The sequence below is a fragment of the Malaclemys terrapin genome, chromosome 15 (assembly GCF_027887155.1).
Source record: "Malaclemys terrapin pileata isolate rMalTer1 chromosome 15, rMalTer1.hap1, whole genome shotgun sequence".
Classification (NCBI taxonomy): Eukaryota; Metazoa; Chordata; order Testudines; family Emydidae; genus Malaclemys; species Malaclemys terrapin.
Genome location: NC_071519.1, coordinates 1,510,734 through 1,529,996, shown reverse-complemented (window position 1 = coordinate 1,529,996; position 19,263 = coordinate 1,510,734). Strand labels below are relative to the sequence as shown.

The window sequence follows — 19,263 nt, the reverse complement described above, 5'->3', positions numbered from 1 at the left end:
AACTCCCTGCCACAGGACGTTGCTGATCCTCAGGGGATTCGAATCAGGACTGACGCTTATATGGGCCGTCAGACCAGCCCGAGAGAAAGGAAATAGATGGGACTGTAACCCCGTCGTGGGAGCCGGGTGGGAGCGCCCCGAGCTGCGCCATAGGGAGAGGAGACGGCAGGTTGCCCACTCAGGGGGGCGTGGCAGCTGCTGGAGACAGGAGTGAGCGGTAGGGCTGGGGATGGAACCCAGGAGTACGGGGTGAGTGGCCCTGCGGCAGGAATGGGGCTTCTGGGCGCTGCCCCCAACTTACCCAGCTTCACCTCGGCATTCTCCGTTAGCAGCACGTTCTGCCCTTTGATGTCCCGGTGGATCACCTTGTGGGCGTGGAGGTGAGCCAGGCCCTAGGGGAGCAGGGAAACGTCAGCTGAGATCCAGTCACAGGAACCCAGGAGTCCTGGCTCCCAGTCCCCCCTGCTCTAACCACCAGCCCCCACTCCCCTCCCAGAGCCGGGAGAGAACACAGGAGTCCTGGCTCCCAGCCCCCCCTGCTCTAACCACCAGCCCCCACTCCCCTCCCAGAGCCGGGGTGAGAACCCAGGCATCCTGGCTCCCAGCCCCCCCTGCTCTAACCACCAGCCCCCACTCCCCTCCCAGAGTCGGGGAGAGAACCCAGGCGTCCTGGCTCCTAGCATTCTGGCGGTGGGGGCGCAGAGGGTGGGGCCCGGCATACCCGCAGGATCTCCCGGCAGATGTATGCGATGCAGTCCTCCTTCAGTGCGTTGCCCTTGGTGTTCTTGACCAGGTCCGTGACGGAACCGGCCCCGCAGAACTCCATCACCAGCTGCGGGGAGCACAGAGTTATCGGCCCGGCCCCCCGACGCCGCGCGAGCCGCTGGGCAGGGGCAGCCCCACGGACGGGGCAGGGTGCGAACGGAGGGGAGAGATGGCCACAGGGTCTCAGTGCGGCACAGACAGCGCCCGAGCTCGGGTCCCCGCCGCACCAGGCGCTACACAGAGCCAGAGAGCTGGTCCGTGAGAGAGCAGCCCCTGGTTGGCCCCTGCTCTGAGCCCGGGTGCCACCAGCCTGAGCAGCCGGCCCTGGCTCTGTGCGCTCTCCGGCGAGCCCGAGGGGCTGCCCGCCCCGCCACGCCTGCCACACCTGCCCCACCCGCCTGAGCAGCCGGCCCCGGCTCTGTGCGGGCTCTCCGGTGAGCCCGAGGGGCTGCCCGCCCCGCCACACCCACCACGCCCGCCCCACCAGCCTGAGCAGCCGGCCCCGGCTCTGTGCGCTCTCCGGCGAGCCCGAGGGGCTGCCCGCCCCGCCACACCCGCCCCACCAGCCTGAGCAGCCGGCCCCAGCTCTGTGCGGGCTCTCCGGCGAGCCCGAGGGGCTGCCCGCCCCGCCACACCCACCACACGCACCCACAGCTGGTCGTCGTTCCCGGGCGGGCTCTTCTTGATGAAGGCGCCGTAGTAGGTGGCGATGTTGCGGTGGTGGGAGTATTTCTTCAGCATGTTGATCTCCTGCTTGATTTCCTCCTCCTCGTCCTGGTGGGGCAGAAAGGAACCCGGTTACAGGGAGCTGGGGTGCCCCTCACTCCCGACCCGCAGCCCCTGCCTGCCCAGCCCTGCCCCCCCCCCCCAGCCCTGCCGGTGCCCCTCACTCCCGACCCGCAGCCCCTGCTAGCCCAGCCCTGTCCCCCCCACAGTTCTGCCGGTGCCCCTCACTCCCGACCCGCAGCCCCTGCCAGCCCAGCCCTGCCCCCCCCCAACTCTGCCGGTGCCCCTCACTCCCGACCCACAGCCCCTGCCAGCCCGCCCCCCCACAGCTCTGCCAGTGCCCCTCACTCCCGACCCGCAGCCCCTGCCAGCCCAGCCCCTCCCAGCCCCGCCGGTGCCCCTCACTCCCGACCCGCAGCCCCTGCCAGCCCAGCCCTGCCCCCCCCAGCTCTGCCGGTGCCCCTCACTCCCGACCCGCAGCCCCTGCTAGCCCAGCCCTGTCCCCCACCCAAGCTCTGCCGGTGCCCCTCACTCCCGACCCGCAGCCCCTGCTAGCCCAGCCCTGCCCCCCCCCAGCTCTGCCGGTGCCCCTCACTCCCGACCCGCAGCCCCTGCTAGCCCGGCCCAGCTCGGGGGTGCCCGGTGCAGAGGAGGGATGCCAGGCTGCTCGGGGGACGGAGAGCCGACCCTAGCTGAGCAGGCTGGCAGAGTGAGGCTGGGGTAAGTGCCCCCGGGGGAAGAGGAGCGCCGGGCGCCCGAGAGCAGGGGGCACTGGAGAGGAGGAGACAGGTTTGACCCAGCAGAGCCCGGCCTGCCCTTGGCAGCAGGGGGCAGATGCCCTCTGGGCCCAGGACTGTCCCCAGCTGGGGCCCACTGGGCCATGCAGCTGAATCCAGCCACTCAACGCACCTCCCGGCTGGCCAGGGGCTGGGGCGGGGGGGGGAGACAGGGCACCCCCAGGGACGGGGAGGGGGCAGCAGCTGCAGTTCCAGACAGGTGAGGTTCCAGGGGCTCAGGTCGGGGTGCCCCCCACCGCGATCCTTCTTACCTCGGTGACGTCCATGACTTTGATGGCTGCCAGCTGCCCTGTCTTGACATGGCGGCCCTGGGGAGGCAAAGGCAGAGCGAGGGGGTCAGCCTGTGACATGGGGTGCGCGGGGGAGTAGGGGGTGCTCCTCTCCACTGGCACAGCGCTTGGATCCGACGGAACTGGATCTTCGCAGCAATGGACAGTACCAGGCTTTGGGGCAGAGCTAGGGTTACCATATTTAAGGTTTTAAAAAAAAGGACACTCCACAGGGCCTTGGGCCCGCCCCTTCCCCAAAGTCCCCGCCCTGACTCCACCTCTTCCCCAAAGTCCCCACCCCAACTCCGCCCCCTCCCCTGAGCCCCTGCATTCCCCCTCCTCCTCCCTCCCAGCCACGCGAAAAGGGCTGCCCGAGCGCTACCGGCTTCACGGTTTGCCGGGCAGCCTCCAGCCCCTGTGCCCCTGGCCGGGCACTTCCCCTCCCGGGCTCCGGGGGCACAGGGTCCGGAGGCATGGGGGCTGCCCGAAGCCTTAGCGCTTACAGAGCCCAGGAGTCAGGGAGCACAGCCGCCACCGGCGCCCGCTCTAAGGGAAGCCAGGGATGCCGGAAGCTGGGAGGATTTTCCCCGGACATGTTCGGCTTTTAGGAAATTCCCCCCGGACGGGGGTTTGATTACCAAAAAGCCAAACATATCCGGGAAAAAACGGACGTATGGTAACCCTAGGCAGAGCTGACCCATGATTAACAGGGAGGGAGGAAATTTCCCCACCCCGCGCAGACCATGGGGCTGGGGTACGTGTGTGATTAACAAGCGCCCAGGAGATTAGGCCTCCGTTCTGCCGGGCGCTGCCCAGACTGACCACCTGCCCCGCAGCTGAGATCAGGGCCCGTTGTGCTGGGCTCCACGCACGGTGCTGTACAGTCAGCAGGGGCGCCAGGCCCTCAGTCAGGGCACAATGCACGATCCCAGCAGAGCCGCCCTGCCCCACTCCCCAGAGAGAAGGGAATGTCCTACTCCCAGAGCAAGGCAGCGCCAACACCGGAGAGACCCCCCAGGTCTGCCAGCCCCCCACTCCCGTCCCAGAGCTGTGGAGAGAACCCAGGAGTCCTGGCTCCCAGCCCCCCTGCTCTAACCACCAGCCCCCACTCCCCTCCCAGAACTGGGGAGAGAACCCAGGCGTCCTGGCTCCCAGCCCCGCTGTGACAAAGTGGGGGATTTCCTTGTTTTTTCCTTGTTTTCGGTGGGGTTTCAATGGTTTGCATGCGGAGGGGTGGGACTCAGTTTCCCTGGGTGTTACTGGTTTAACGAGGGGAGGGGAGAGGGAGTGTGTTTTGCAGAGGACCGGAGAGAGGACTTGGGGACCCAGCCGCTGGCCGGGAGGATGGATACCCCAGCGACCGGTGACCTGGTGACCCAGAGGCCCAGCTGAGGAGACGCAGCCGGTTCTGGCCAGTGGGAGGACAATGGGCTGCAGAGTGAGGACCCAGTGACTGAACCAGCTGGTTCCAGCCAGAGGACAGAAGCAGGAGCGGAGGCCCCGGTTTACGACCCTGTTTCCCTGGAGAGAAGACAATGGACAGAGGCAGGGTCTGGGGCGGGGGATCTCAGATGCCCAGCTGGGAGCAGGGGGGCTCTGGGCTGCAGAGGGGGAGCAGGCAGAGCCCACCTGGATGCAGAGAGACTGGGATGTGCTGGGCTGAGGGAGGCCAGGAATGAGGCCCTGAGAGTTTCCTGGGCTGTGTTCAACTCTCAATAAACCCTCCTGTGTTACGCTGGCTGAGAGTCGCTCCGGGCTAGAGAACAGGGTGGCATCAACCCCTTCGGGGGTGGAGGCCCCGGGGGTCCAGAGTGAGTGGACTCCCTGAGGGGGCCCACGGCAGAGACAGACGTGCTAAGGCTCAGAGAGGTGTGGCTCCAGGAGGTGGAGGGGCCTGACCTCGAGAGAGAGTGGACCTCCGAGAAGGGCTGTCGCACTGTAAGGGGCACCCCCCACGGACCGCACGGGGCCAAGAGTGGGCACGATCTGTGAGTCCGTGACACCCGCACTCTCCTGGAGTTGGGGTTTGTGGCTCAGACACGGGACGGTGCTCGTATTCACTAGCTCCTGGGTTCTCACAGACACCCCTCCCCACTTAGATCACAGCCCAATTAGGGGCCCCGTTGTGCCAGGCGCTGCACAGACTCCCTGGGGGACCTTGGCCAAGCCCCACCCACGCAATGGGGAGCTCAGTCCTGGCCCCCGGGGGGCTGGGAGGGGGAGACGGGGACCCGGCGAGGAGTGGGGCTGGGGCCTGGGCCTGCGGCAGCGCTACCAACAGGTGAAGCAGGAGGCTGACAAGGCAGAAACAGCAGCAGCCAGAGCTGGAAAGACACGTCCCCCTGTGGTGTGTTAGCAGCCTGCGGAACTCCCTGCCCCAGGATCCAGGCTTCGCGGAGGAGTTTGGGAAAGGATCAGTGCTCCCCTGGTTACAGTATAATCCTCCCTAGCGCTCAAGGCATGTCACAAACCTGACCTCTGACATAGCCCTCACTCCTGGGTTCTCTCCCCGGCTCTGGGAAGGGAGTGGGGGCCGGTGGGTTAGAGCAGGGGGGTTGGGAGCCAGGACTCCTGGGTTCTCTCCCTGGGTCTGCGAAGTGAGTGGGGTCTGGTGGTTAGAGCAGGGGGGGCTGGGAGCCAGGACTCCTGGGTTCTCTCCCTGGGTCTGGGAGGGGAGTGGGGGCTGGTGGGTTAGAGCAGGGGGGTTGGGAGCCAGGACTCCTGGGTTCTCTCCCTGGGTCTGGGAAGTGAGTGGGGTCTGGTGGTTAGAGCAGGGGGGGCTGGGAGCCAGGACTCCTGGGTTCTCTCCCTGAGTCTGGGAAGTGAGTGGGGTCTGGTGGTTAGAGCAGGGGGGGCTGGGAGCCAGGACTCCTGGGTTCTCTCCCTGGGTCTAGGAAGTGAGTGGGGTCTGGTGGTTAGAGCAGGGCCTGGGAGCCAGGACTGCAGGGTGCTAGCGCTGATCTATCATGGATTGAGAAGAGCAGCTGCTCTCCAGCCCCACGCTGCTGGCTGGGGAAGGACTCCTCACGCCCGGCTCCAGGGCAGGCAGTGTGCTCTCGGACCCGACGGGGGCGAAGGGGGCTGGAGACCCCCTGGGTGGATCTCCTTGACCCCTGCGCTGCAGAGCCGCGGCTCCGTCCCACACGGGCCCCCGGATCCCTCTGCCATGTGCCCGCATTGTGCGATGTGCCACGCGCCGGGGGGCGTGGGCGGCTGTCGCCTAGCAACCGCCTCCTGCTCCTCCGGGCTGGGGATTGACGTGGGGGGGCGTGGGAGGCGGCCCCCTGCCCCCACAGGAGCTGCTTGCCGCCGCGTCTCCTTTCTCCAGTTAGCTGCCTCCGAGCCCCCTGGCAGCGGGGTGCCCGAGCAGGGGCAGAGGAGTGGGGGCACGCCCGGCGCAAGGCTGGGGCCGGAAGGGGGGTCCCAACCCTGCACCCAGGAATCCCACAGCCCAGTCTAGAACAGCTTTGCTTCAGCACAAATGAGTGGGCTCCATGCAGCAGGTCGGACAGCCGCCCCTTCCTCCTGGCCTCTGGGCTGCCCAGCCAGGCCAGGCTAGCTCCTTGCCATGCGTAATCAGCTCGTGATTGGCTAACGAGAGCCGGGACTCAGCACAGCGGCTGAACCGGGCCGAGCCAGGCGCCCTGGAGAAAGGGGGCTGGGAAGGAGCGACAGGGGATTACCGCACCCGCTCTAGGGCCCAGGGGAAAGGAGGGGCCGGCGGTTAGGCAGCTGGTGGCCTGGGTGCCCCATGCTCTGCAAGTGGGTCGCTCAGGGCCAGATTTCCCGGGTTTTAGCCCCTGCAGCCACAGCCAGGCGCCCATGGGGAGGCACTCGAGCTGTGCGGACTGGCTCAGGGCGCGGTTTTCCCCTTCCCCTGTGGCGTGGGGCACCTGCTGGATCAGTGGGGCCCAGGTGCTGGGGGCCCCTCTCTCTCCCCTGGGGCCCATGCCAGACGAGCCCCCCGAGGGCTGACTCAGTGCAAGTCTCCGGCCTGTGCCCCTGGAAATGCCACATGCAGGTGTCTCCCAGCTCTTCCCGGGGGGGCTGCGAGTCCCGGCACGTGCTCGGCTGCACCGAGAGAAGGCAGAGCATGGGCGGGGTCCCTGGATCGGGCTCCCCCGGGGAGCTGGGTGGGTTATTTTTACCCAGCCTGGATTCCAGGAGCAGGGGGCCGATCCAGAAAACAGAGCCGGGGTTTCCATGGGAACACACGGCACACAGACACAAAACAGAGCAGGAAGGAAAGCAATTTTCACCCCAAATCAAACAGCAGGCACCGGGGGGCAGCGCCTGGCACAACAGGGGCCCCTGATCTTGGCTGGGGAGTCTGGGCAGTGCCCACAAACCTCACAAAAGGACTTTTTTTCCCCAATCTATCGCGTGAGTTTTTTCTATCAGTCTCTCAGCGTTTCAGGCCCCGACTCCGGAACACACGTTCCCATACAACCCCCCGACGTGCCAAGCCCAATTATCATGAGCCGGGCTTTCAAAAGCCACGAGATTCGCTTCAAAATACACCTTCAAAAATCCCAAGCCAGGTCTGCTTCTTCTCCTTTGCCTCCTGCGCTCGGAGGCGCCGGGGCACCTTTGCTCTGCAGCCGCAGGGCTCGGACCGGACGGGTTTTGTTTTCATGAAAAGCGGAGCTTCTCCCACCAGCCGCGAGCAGGAACATTAAGAAATTCAAACACCAGAATCTCTCTCACACACATCTACGAACCCCGCCCTTTGGTTCTCCCACAGCAGCCTCCACACCTGGCTGTGAACGGGCCTCTGTCCTCAGCGGACCCGATCCTTAACCGGGCGGCTCGGCTGCTCCGGGGCGGAAAAGCTGCGTTCCCCTCCCCGACCGGCTCATACAGCCCGTCCCACGCTGCCTGGGCAGGTGAGGACGCTGGGCCCGCCTCTGCAGACTGGTACAAAGCGCTTATCTGACCAGCCCCTCAGCAGTACCAGCCTGGCAAAGCTGAGAAGGAATCGGCCCTCGTGGGAGATTTTGGGGCAGTCGGACTGGGGAGACAGGCCCCATCTTCACTAGGAGAAAAGTGGGGGTTGTTTTGGGTTTTTTTTTAAAACCAGGTGGCAAAATCCTATTGTGACGAAGTGGCGATTTTTGTAGTGTTTTACATGAATAGCGTGTGCCTGCCTCAGTTTCGCTGTGTGCTGCGTGTTTAACAAGGTGGCGGGAGAGGGTTTGTTGGTGCAGGGGACCAGGTGTGACCTCGCCTGGCAGCCGGGACCCCCAGACAATGGCCTGGAGATGGGGAACCCCAACAACTGGAGACCTGGTGACTAAGAGGCCCAGTCCAGCTTGGCCCTCAGCAAGTTCTGGCCAGTGGGAGGACAAAGGGCCGAGGAGGGAGCAGTTCCAGCCAGAGGATGGAAGGGAGGAGGCCCCAGCGACCTGGTCCCCTGGGACAGGGGACGAGCTGTTGGGGCCGGTGATATCGGATCGGCTAGAAGGAGAGGCTGCTGAACGGGGAGCTGTCATACTGAACGGGGTTCCCCCCAGGGACTGTACGGGCCAAGAGTGGGCACGACCTGTGAGTCCGTGACACCTGTGGAGTCCGGTGGCACCTTAAAGACTAACAGATTTATTTGGGCATAAGCTTTCGTGGGTAACAACCTCACTTCTTCGGATGTAGATACACACTAACACGGCTACCCCCTGATACGTGACACCTGTGTGTACGCAAGGCAGCTGGACTCTGGGCACACAGTACTCGCGCCCTTTCCTCCCAACGCACGCACGCGGCTCCACATCACACAACATGCTGGGTTCCAATCCTGGCCTGGCCCCCAAGGGCGGCTACTTGGAGTGCCTGTCTCTTGCCGGTCAGCCCAGACGCGACCCGATCCGGCCCAAGACCGGCTCAGCACAGGGGGAGCGGAGTGAAACCCTCCAGCCTGGGTCCCTACCTGATCTGGGGATGCCGGGATGGTCAGCAGGTGGAAGCGGAGACGGGTGGGAGACTCCAGAGAGGAGGCAGGCCGGAAAGGAGGGCAGAGGTGCTGTCAGGCCTGTACCCGGAACCAGAGTCACTGGAGCAACGCGTCCTGCCAGCAGGACCCCTCTGCTGGGAACCAGCGCAGATAGGAACGGACCTACAACGCCATCGGTTCACCTTGAAGTGGGATCTCATCAGCCTGCAATTAGCCCTGCCGGCTCCTCTGGGGGGAAGGGCAGGCTGCTATGGGCCTCATCACACTTCTCACCACAAATGCTGCACTAAAGGGCAGTGAGGGCTAGTGGTCGGAGCAGGGGGAAGAGGGGGGGGCTGGGAGCCAGGACGCCTGGGTTCTCTCCCCAGCGCTGGGGGGGAGTGGGGTCTGGTGGGTCAGCGCAGGGGGGGCTGGGAGCCAGGACTCCTGGGTTCTCTCCCCAGCTCTGGGAGGGGAGTTGGGGCTAGTGGTTAGAGCAGGTGGGGGTGGGGGGTGGGAGAACTGGAGATAGAACCGGGGCCAAATGCAGAAGTCAAATAACCTCTCTACTCCTCCCCGAGCTCCAGTTACATTTGATTCACAGGTGTTCTAATAACTGACTGATCAGCCATTCGCGACTCAAGAGGTGGCTTCTGCCCATGGCTCGGATGCTCCCCCCGTTCATCCAGCCCTGCAAAGCCAACCTTAATGTGAAGCAGGCCTGGTTTGTCAGCCAGCTGCTTCTCCCAGGTATGCTGGCGCCCGGGCTGGCCTCGTTCAGGGTGGGCAGTCACAGCAGGCTCAGAGACAGCAATCACTTGAGGATGAGGACGTCGTTGGGGACCACCAGCGAGGAGCTGGTCCCCCAAACCAAACCAGCTAGCCTAACTCGGGGGAGGGGGCTGTGTGTGGGGACGGGAGAGGTGCTGGCTGGAGCACAGAGCCTGGGCTAACCCTGTAGTGAAGAGACCCCCAATGAGACTGCCAACCCCCCAGCCCAGTACTGCGAAAGCCCCTCGAAATCTTGAGACTCCAACACACACACAAGGAATGCTGGGTTCTTGTGTTCTGGTTCCCATTCGCGTCCCATTTTCAAGCTTTCCTCTGCAGCCAGGACAGCTGGCAACTTCCCCTTGCAAGAAAAAAGGAGGCAGGATTCCCCAGCAATAGCATGACTCCAGCAGCTGGGGCTTTAAGGGAATTGGCAACACCGCTCTCGGTCTCCCTCGTACCAGGCCCCGCAGCAGAGACTGTTGGAAAACGGGGGTGCCTCCCCCCCCGGCTAAGTCTCACATTTGTGGTGAAACAGTTGAAAATTTCCGGTGCCTCAGGGGAGGTGTAGTTCAGATGCCGCACGCCCCTTGTTCAGCTCCATGGGCCCGGCTCTCTGCTTGGACTACATCTCCCAGGATGCACTGCGGTCGCTCTTTCTGCAGAGCCACCGCTGTGCCTCATGGGAGATGTATTCCAACCATAGAGAACACCGGCATGGGACACCCAAACTACAACTCCCATGAGGCACCAGGACAGCATCTCCCAATCATGGGATGCAGCCAGGTCGGTAACAAACTGGGGAGACTGGGTTTGAGCCCCTGCTCGGCCAGACTTCCCTGGGTGAGTCATTTAGTTGCTCCGTGACTCAGTTTCCCCATCTGGGTTCGTGACAGCGAATCCACTGAAGACAGGGAGGCACTCGGATATTGAGGCCATAGAAGCGGTAAAGATAACGAAGTGGAGCGAAAGAGCAGGAAGTTAGTCACCTCCACGCTGCTGATCCCTCATGCCGCGCCCAGACAGATGGATCTGGATTCCCGGAGAGGAGGCTTCACCGCAGCCACGGGGGCCGTCTCTTCCAGCCTCGTCTCGGCCCCCTCCCATTCACGGGGGAAATTAAGTCCCTCCCCCATCATCCTAGCATGCAAATAGCCAGGACTCGGATGGCAATTCATTACCCTAACGAGCGGAGCGGCGGGACTGGAGCCACAGAATCACACCTGCAGTATCACCACACCCACCGTGTGCCGGGCTGCACACAGCTTGGGCCCTGCACGAGACGTATTTATGACAGGAGTGGCTGCGCGCATCCAGCCGGTGGGACAGCGAGGGTCCTGCCTGCCGAACCCCCTGCTCAAGTGGGGTCTTACAGCTCCCCCCGCGCTCTCCTCGAAGGCCGAGCCCACGTGCCGCCTCCAGCCTGGGGGTTGCAGCTAATCGGTTGGAGCCGAGGAAGGATTTCTGTGCCGGCTGCGCTGGGTATTGGAGCGCGGCTCGCTGGGCACACTGAACGGGGGCTAGGACCGCGCCAGGCCTGCGGAGGTCGGGGGACGAGCGACTGAAAACGTCAACTCCGTGGGGCCGGGAGTGACGCTTTGGGTTGTGTTTGTACAGCGCCTAGCGCCACGGCGCACTGGCCACAGCTACGCCGACACTACCGTAATACACCTAAATGTACAGCACCCAGCGCCATGGGGCCCTGGCCACGGCTGGGGTATGCCAACACTACCGTAATACACCTAACAACATACAGCGCCCAGCACCACGGCGCCCTGGGTACGGCTGGGGTACCCCGACATTACCGTAATACACCTAATAAATAAGACACCCAGCCTAGCACAGTGACAGGGCCCTGAGGCAGTACCACCCTACAGATCAGCACTGTTCTCACCACAGGAGCACACGGTGAGCAGGGCTGGCCGAGGGGACACAGGGCTCTGTTCTCACAGCCACGGGATGCCGTGGAGTCCTCAGGACTCCCAAGTTCCAGTCCTGGCTCTGACCGGGGGCGGGGAATTACCGCCCCACTGTGTGTCTGTCCAGAATTCCAATCCTTCAGCTATTTATAGCGTGCCGGCGCTGGGGGGCCGGGACCGTCTCTCCCCGGGGGTCTGCGCAGCCTCAGTTGTGGGGGAAGGGGGAGGCTTCAGAGGGCCCTGATCTCAGCTGGGGGAGGGGCGCTGTGCAGCACCCACCAAGACAGCTCTCCCCTCCCTGCCCCCCTTCCCCAGCAGCCAGAGGGGCATTTGTCGTGGCAATGAACGGTCACACACATGAGACCTCTCCATCTCCGAGGGGGGCTGTGTTAAAACTCCCCCCCAGTCTGGGAATGTGGGACCGTCCCCTAGCGGGTGAGGGGCAGGGCAGAGCTCCCGTCTCCGGTCACGCTGAGAAGACTGCCCCTGCCTTTGGGTGGCTCTGGGCGGTGCCCGGGGATGGGGTGGGCTGGCCGCGAACTCACCTTGTAGACCTGTCCATACGTCCCGTTCCCGACCACCTCCACCAGTTCGAATATGCCGGCGGGGTCCTGGGGGGGGAACAGAGAGACAATGTCAGGGGTGACTGTGCCACAAACAGACCCTCCCCATGCCAGCCTGCCCCGGAGAGCCCTTCTCCCCCCCCCACTCCCCACCAGCCCACCCTCCAATTCCCAGGTGGTGCTTGGCAGGGTCTCGGCACCGTATCATACTGCAGAGCTATTAATACCATGGCCGGGGCCTGACGCCATGTGGCCCCCCGGGCGCGCAGCACGTGCCAAATGCTAACCTATATTGGAGGGGGAGGGACAAGCCCATGAGAGCTGGGAGTTGCTCCAGACCAGAGGCAGCCGCTCCTGCTGGCTGAGTAGTTCCTGGTTCAGACACATGGTCAGGACCAGCCAGCCAGGTTAACAGCGCTGAGCAGGGGGTCCTGCCCCACCCCTCTCTCTGCCCTGCTCCCATGTGCATGTAACTTGTAGCAAGGCAGAATCTACAAAGCCCAGACCAAGACAGGAGACCCTCTCACGTCAGCGTGGCACAGACCCCCCCCCGATGGAGATCAGGGCTCCCATAGTGTCTGATGGTGCTCCCTGACTCAGATTGGGGTTCCCATCACACCGAGTGCCACACAGACCCCCCCAGGCCGAGATCAGGGCCCTCCATTGTTCCAGAGGCTGCACAGACCCCCCAGACCAAGGTTTCCTCCATTGTTCTCCATTGGCTCAAACACCAACCCTTCAGTTCCCGTCTCCAGGCCCTTCCCCACCCACTCTATCCTCTCTCTCGAGTTGCCGCCCCCAGTTGCGATCAGAGCCACTAGCCCATCGCCCACTGGAGCGCCTTCTCCCACAGCTCCCCACAGCCGCCTCCTCAAATGCTCCTTTGCGACACCGCCTCCAAACCCCCGCCCAGGGTTAGCCGCAGGTGCACGGAGCCCCTGCCCGGCCTCCCCGGGTCCTGGCACACTTTGGGGGAGGGTGGTGTGTACAGGGGCAGGTTAGCCCAGGAGACTGGTCGGCAAATGTGTATGAGCGGTGGCTCCATCTCCTCCTCTCTTCCCACCCAGCCCGGAGCTTTAGTGATGGGGCTCACACAGGGGGGAGAGGACGAGACCCTCTGTTCTGGGTTCTCCAGCTGGTCTATTGGCCCCTTATATTAGATGGGTGTCTCGGCAGAGGAATCATCGCCCGGTACAAGGAACGACTCCAGAAGACTAACAGAGCGTGGGGCTCTTGCTGTGCGACTCGCTTTCCTCTTAATTGATTTACTCAAGATCCTCATTAAACTAATTTCTCACAAGGGCACAGGAAGGCGGCTGAAGGTTTTACATATTCAGCAGGGCAGGGAGGAGACAAGAGAGTCACCTCACAATGTCACATTGCGCTTAGCACCGCAGCCCCCCGCATCTCAGCCCAGGGGTCTGTGCAGCGCCTGGCACAATGGGACCTTTGTACCAACTTTTCACACAGCTTCTCCCTGCTCTGCTCCCCGCACTCAGCCCTCCTCACAGCACGGAAACAGCAGCACGAGCTGAGCTAACACCATTCCACGGCGCGGGCAGCCTGACGCACCGAGAGGTGAAATGACTTTGTGACAGAGCCCAAGATGCACACCAGGAGTCCTGGCTCCCAGCCCCCACACCTTTCCCAGAGCCGGGGAGAGAACCCAGGAGTCCTGGCTCCCAGCCCCCACACCCTTCCCAGAGCCGGGGAGAGAAGCCAGGAGTCCTGGCCCCCAGCCCCCCCACTCTAACCCACCAGCCCCCACGCCCCTCCCAGAGCCGGGGAGAGAACCCAGGAGTCCTGGCTCCCAGCCCCCACACCCTTCCCAGAGCCGGGGAGAGAACCCAGGAGTCCTGGCTCCCAGCCCCCACACCCTTCCCAGAGCCGGGGAGAGAACCCAGGAGTCCTGGCTCCCAGCCCCCACACCTTTCCCAGAGCCGGGGAGAGAACCCAGGAGTCCTGGCTCCCAGGCCCCCTGCTCTAACCCACCAGCCCCCACTCCCCTCCCAGAGCTGGGCAGAGAACCCAGGAATCCTGGTTCCCAGCCCCCCCTGCTCTAACCCACCAGGTCCCACTCCCCTCCCAGAGCTGGGCAGAGAACCCAGGAGTCCTGGCCCCCAGCCCCAGGAACGGCTCAGTCGGCAGGAGACGGTGCAATGCTCTCAGGGCCCAGCATTCACTGTCACTCCCTCCTGGCCCTTACGCCACCCGAACAAGCCGGCAGTTGACACCCCCCCCCCCGAGAGCAGTGCAAGGGGGAGCACAAAAGAGCCCTGTGAGCCACCTGACCCCAAGCCCTGGCACACAAGGAAAGAACAGAGAAGCCAGGCCGGGAGCAGTCACAAGGGGCCCGGGACAGAGGCCAGCTAGCAGGGCTTTCTGCTCCCCTGTGCGGCCCGGACGCCGGGGTCCCTAGGGCAGCTAAGCATACGCCAGCCCCACCATCGCCAAGGCACTCAGCACCAATGCCTTGTGGACAAGTGACCCAGGTTACCCTGTGGGGGAGACACCCAGCCGCCCAGGGGGATTGTGGGAAGTCTCTGCCCGGCCCCTGGAAAATCCTGAGGGTCCCGGCGGGCTGAGGCGTGGAGGCAGCACGGCCTAGACGAAGTGGGACTGTTCTTAATGTTTCCTCTAAATACTGTGTGGGTGCCTCAGTTTCCCCTATGCATTTCTTAAGTCTCTACGTGGTGGGGAAAGGCCAGTGCGCATAAATCACTGACACTCTGTCTCCCTGGCAACAAATGGCCGGGCCCCTTCCCCCCCTGCAAGGAAATAGCTAAAGGTGAACAAAGCGATCAGGTGACCTCCTGGCCCAGGAAAGAGAGAAAGCCGGGAGAAGGAGGGGCTGGAGGGGGTTTTGAGAGTTGGAGCTACCTGGGGACTAGGAGTGAGGGCAGAAGTGGGTGTCTGGCTCTCTGAACCCCAGAATGGAGCCGGCCGAGGGATCCCGTTCGCTGTACCTACAAGCTCTGTTTTAGACCGTGTTCCTGTCATCTGATAAACCTCTGTTTTACTGGCTGGCTGAGACTCACGACTGACTGCGAAGTGGGGGTGCAGGACCCTCTGGCTTCCCCAGGACCCCGCCTGGGCGGACTCGCTGTGGGAAGCGCACGGAGGGGCAGATGCTGAATGCTCCCAGGAGAGACCCAGGAGGTGAAGCCATGTGAGCTTCTTGCCCTGAAGACAGTCTGCTCCGAGGGAGAGGAGGCTCCCCAGAGTCCTGACTGGCTTTGTGGGGAGCAGTTCCAGAGCATCGCCCGGGGACTCCGTGACAACTGGTGGCAGCGGTGGAATGTACTGCACCCCGTGAATGGCGCTTCTTGCAGTAAGTGACTGGGGAGCAGTAAAACAGAGGGGGGATAACGAGGACCAAGCGTGCTGAAGCTCAGAGAGGGACGGTTTCAGGGGGCGATTAACCCCTAGGAGTGTGTGACCAGTGAGAAGGACTGTTGGAGTAACAGGGTCCCCCTGAGGACTGCAGTGAGCAGTCTCAGGGGCGGAGGAGCTTGCCGCTCGACCTGGGAGAGAGAAGGACGTTTGCAGTAACAGGGTCCCCTGGGGATTGCAGCAAGCGGTCCCAGGGCGGAGGAGTCTGAAGCTCGACCCTGGCAAAGAGGTGGTGACCACGAGAAGGGCTGGCACACTAGGGGTTCTTCCTGGAAACTGTGGGGGAGCTGAGAGCACACGGGCCTCTGAGTCCAAAGCAACTTGGGAAGAGCGGAGTGATGGCCTATCACCATCTCCTCAAGAAGGACATTGTGATCCTGTGCAAAGAGAGGGTGACGCATTGGGAAGTTCACCAAGGCCCAGTTCATCGTGCAGCTGGAGGACGAGGACCGCTCTAAGGAGCAGATTCCTGACCCAGACGGGGCTACAAGAGGATCTGGGAGCAGCTGGAGCAGTAGCCAGGCATCCCCAAGAGTCTGGCCCCCAACCAGACAGGGGTCTTCACAATCGGGTTCCCCATCAGGGGATCTGAGACAGATGGGACTGGAGCTGAGTCCGAGAGAGCGAGAGGACCGTGAGAGAGCGAGAGCCGAGGAAAAGCGGCAGGAGAAGCAGCGGCAGCATGGACTGGCGCTGGTGGAGCGGAGAGGCCTAGGGGGCTCCCCAGGGGTGAGTGGGGATAGACCCCGGGCTGCCAGTTCCGCAGGGAGCTCGACACTAAATTGCTGCCCCTGGGTAAGAAGGGAGGAGATGTGGATGCCCACCACACGGCCTTCGAGCAGGCAGGTGATTTGAACCAGAGGGACCCTGCGGAAAAGCCCCGGTATCTAGCTCCCTTGCTGGGTCCCAAGGCCATAGACGCTGTCAGCCAGATGGGTGGGGTGGTGGACAGGCTCCCACTCCTGGCCCAGCCCTATATGTCTGTGTGGAGTCTCCTGGGCTCAGGCCCCTCGGACCCGCAGTGGGAGCGGAAGGTGGGGGTCAATGGGGAGACCTGCCTGGGGTGGCGAGACCCTGGGACACAGAGCACTGTTGTCGGGCCCCGGGCGGTGCAGCCGCAGGTGCTGAGGGGCTGTGTGACCTGGGTGAAGGTCCCTGGGATGAAGCCCCTCGCCCTGCCTATGGCCCGGATCCCTGTGCAGACCCAGGAGGGGTCGGGCTGGCTGGTCGTTGGGGTTCTCCAGGATCTCGGCTGTGAGGTCCTGTTGGGGGGTGACTGTGTCTCTTTGGGACAGGATCCAGGCCCTGCCCCTGTAAGGGCCGAGGATTTGAATTTGAATCCAGGGAACCAATTGGCTAAGAGGGAAATGGTCAGTGAAAATGCAAATGACCTGGCTGGCAGGAGGGAGGGGCTGCTGGGCTCAGGGTACCTGCCTACCTGTAACCAGACCCCTGGGGCTGAGTGGGAGGGAGAGATGCTCCCCGCCCCCCTGCACACCAGAGAGGGGGCTCACGGAGAGGGGGCTCACGCTGGCTCTGATGCTGTGATGAGAGCAGAGAGCTCGCTGCCTGCCCCCACTGGGACAACAAGGACAGTGCTGGGCATGGTGGGAACTAAGACCCCAGCTGAGTGGGGGGACACAGGCAGGGCAGGTCGGCTGCCATCCAGGTTTCCCTGGTCCAGACGTGCTGCTGGGAAGTGATTACACAGCAGGGAGGGAGCTACCAGGGACAAGGCTCAGGGAGGCTGTGACCCCAGGCCCAGCCAGCGAGAGGGAACAGGTCCCACTCCCTCCCCCAGCAGCTGAATTCCCGACCGAGCTGCAGAGGGATCCCTCCTTGGAGAAGCTGAGGGGACTTGCTGGCCACAGCGCTGCAAACCCCCTTGGGGAAGGCTGCAGGGACAGAGTCCTGTGGGAGAAGGGATTCCTGTACCGGGTATGGGCTCCCCAAGGGGAAGTAGAACTGGGGGGAATCGGGAGGCAGCTGGTGATGCCCCAGGAATCCACAGGGTTCTTCCCGTTCGAGCTGCTGTAGGGAGGAGAGTGAGGGGACCCCCGGACCTGGAAGGGGAGGATTGGGAGGAGAAGGGGGAAGACCCCTGGTGGATCTCTTCCCTGAGGTGGGAGCCAATCTCCCCATCAGGTGTTCCCTGTTCAGAGTCACTGGGAAAGCAGCCCAGAAGCTGGAGAGAGAGGTCAAGGACATACTGGCTTTAGATGTGATCCAGCCGTTCAACAGCCCCTGGGCCTCACCCGTGGGGCTGGTCCCCAAGGGAGACAGGATGATCTGGTTCTACGGGGACTATCGGAAGCTTAAAGCCATCACCGTGTGCGATTCCTGCCCCACGCCTAGGCCTGGGGAGAGTCTAGACAAGCTGAGGGGGTGGAGAACTTGGCCCTGGCGTACATCGATGACGTGTGTCTTTAGCCAGACCGGGGAGGAACAGGTGTCCCAGGTGAAGAGGGGGCTGGGCTGCCTCAAGGAGGCAGGACTGACGGTAAAAGCCGAGAAGTGCAAAGTGGAGATGATCAGAGATTGGCCCATTCCCAGACCAAGAGACAAGTCCAGGCCTTTATCAGGATGGCGGGGTGCTACCGGAGGTTTGTACCCCACGTTAGATCCCTAGCTGCCCCCACCCCGAGCTAGGTGAGAGGGGTAAGCCAGACGAGGTGGTCTGGACCGAGCAGGGCCAGAGGGCTCTCTGTATACTGAAGGAGGCTCTAATCCAGGGCCCGGTAAATCTGGTAAACCCAGACTTTGCCAAGCCCTTTGCAGTGTTCACCCACGCCTCAGACGCAGGGCTGGGCACGGTGCTGATGCAAGCCGATGCTGAGGGGGGAGCCACTCCAGCGGGTACCTGAGCAAGAAACTGCTGCCCTGGGAGCAGAACTGTGCGGCCTCAGAGAGGAAATGCCCGGCCATGGGGCAGGCCCTTAGAAAGCTGCAGCTGTGTCTGTTTGGGCGGCGTCACGTGCAAGGGGCCGAGGCCGAGCTGCTGGGGACAGAGACACCTGGTCAGAGGGTGGCCAAGGTCAAGATGGGGGCTCTTAACCGAGAGCTCGAATTGCAGCCCTCCAAACTGGAGCGCTGGGAAAAGACCCAATCTCAGTTTAGACCCCAGGGGTATTGGGCTGGCAAAAGGGTACAGGCCGCATAAACCTTCCCACATGCAGCCTGCAAGCGCCATCAAGCACCACAGACCCACGGGAGGATGTGAATCTGGAAGGGCCTGGTGTAACTCCCACCAAGGAATGGGAGGGATGCGGGGGCATCCATGGGAACGTTGGTGGGTTCGAACTTCCCTGGGTCACTGGCTAAAGTGACCTCGCTCAGTTCGGTCTCGAAGGGGGGAGAGATGTGACGAAGTGGGACTGTTCTTAATGTTTCCTCTAAATACTGTGTGGGTGCCTCAGTTTCCCCTATGCATTTCTTAAGTCTCTACGTGGTGGGGAAAGGCCAGTGCGCATAAATCACTGACACTCTGTCTCCCTGGCAACAAATGGCCAGGGCCCCTTCCCCCCCTGCAAGGAAATAGCTAAAGGTGAACAAAGCGATCAGGTGACCTCCTGGCCCAGGAAAGAGAGAAAGCCGGGAGAAGGAGGGGCTGGAGGGGGTTTTGAGAGTTGGAGCTACCTGGGGACTAGGAGTGAGGGCAGAAGTGGGTGTCTGGTTCTCTGAACCCCAGAATGGAGCCGGCCGAGGGATCCCGTTCGCTGTACCTACAAGCTCTGTTTTAGACCGTGTTCCTGTCATCTGATAAACCTCTGTTTTACTGGCTGGCTGAGACTCACGACTGACTGCGAAGTGGGGGTGCAGGACCCTCTGGCTTCCCCAGGACCCCACCTGGGCGGACTCGCTGTGGGAAGCGCGTGGAGGGGCATATGCTGAATGCTCCCAGGAGAGACCCAGGAGGTGAAGCCATGTGAGCTTCTTGCCCTGAAGACAGTCTGCTCCGAGGGAGAGGAGGCTCCCCAGAGTCCTGACTGGCTTTGTGGGGAGCAGTTCCAGAGCATCGCCCGGGGACTCCGTGACAGTCTCTGCCCGGCCCCTGGAAAATCCTGAGGGTCCCGGCGGGCTGAGGCGTGGAGGCAGCACGGCCTAGCGGGTAGGCCACGGGGCTGGATGTCAGGGGGC

General features: G+C 63.1%; 1 protein-coding gene across 1 annotated transcript in view; it reads right to left on the bottom strand.

Moving 5' to 3' along the window:
* MINK1 (misshapen like kinase 1) overlaps window positions 1–19,263 on the bottom strand; it is a 69,981-nt gene that overhangs the window by 36,485 nt on the left and 14,233 nt on the right. Inside the window, 5 exon segments of the mRNA XM_054005797.1 lie at window positions 302–392; window positions 722–832; window positions 1,414–1,539; window positions 2,540–2,596; window positions 11,716–11,781. Coding sequence (XP_053861772.1) covers window positions 302–392; window positions 722–832; window positions 1,414–1,539; window positions 2,540–2,596; window positions 11,716–11,781 — 451 coding nt within the window.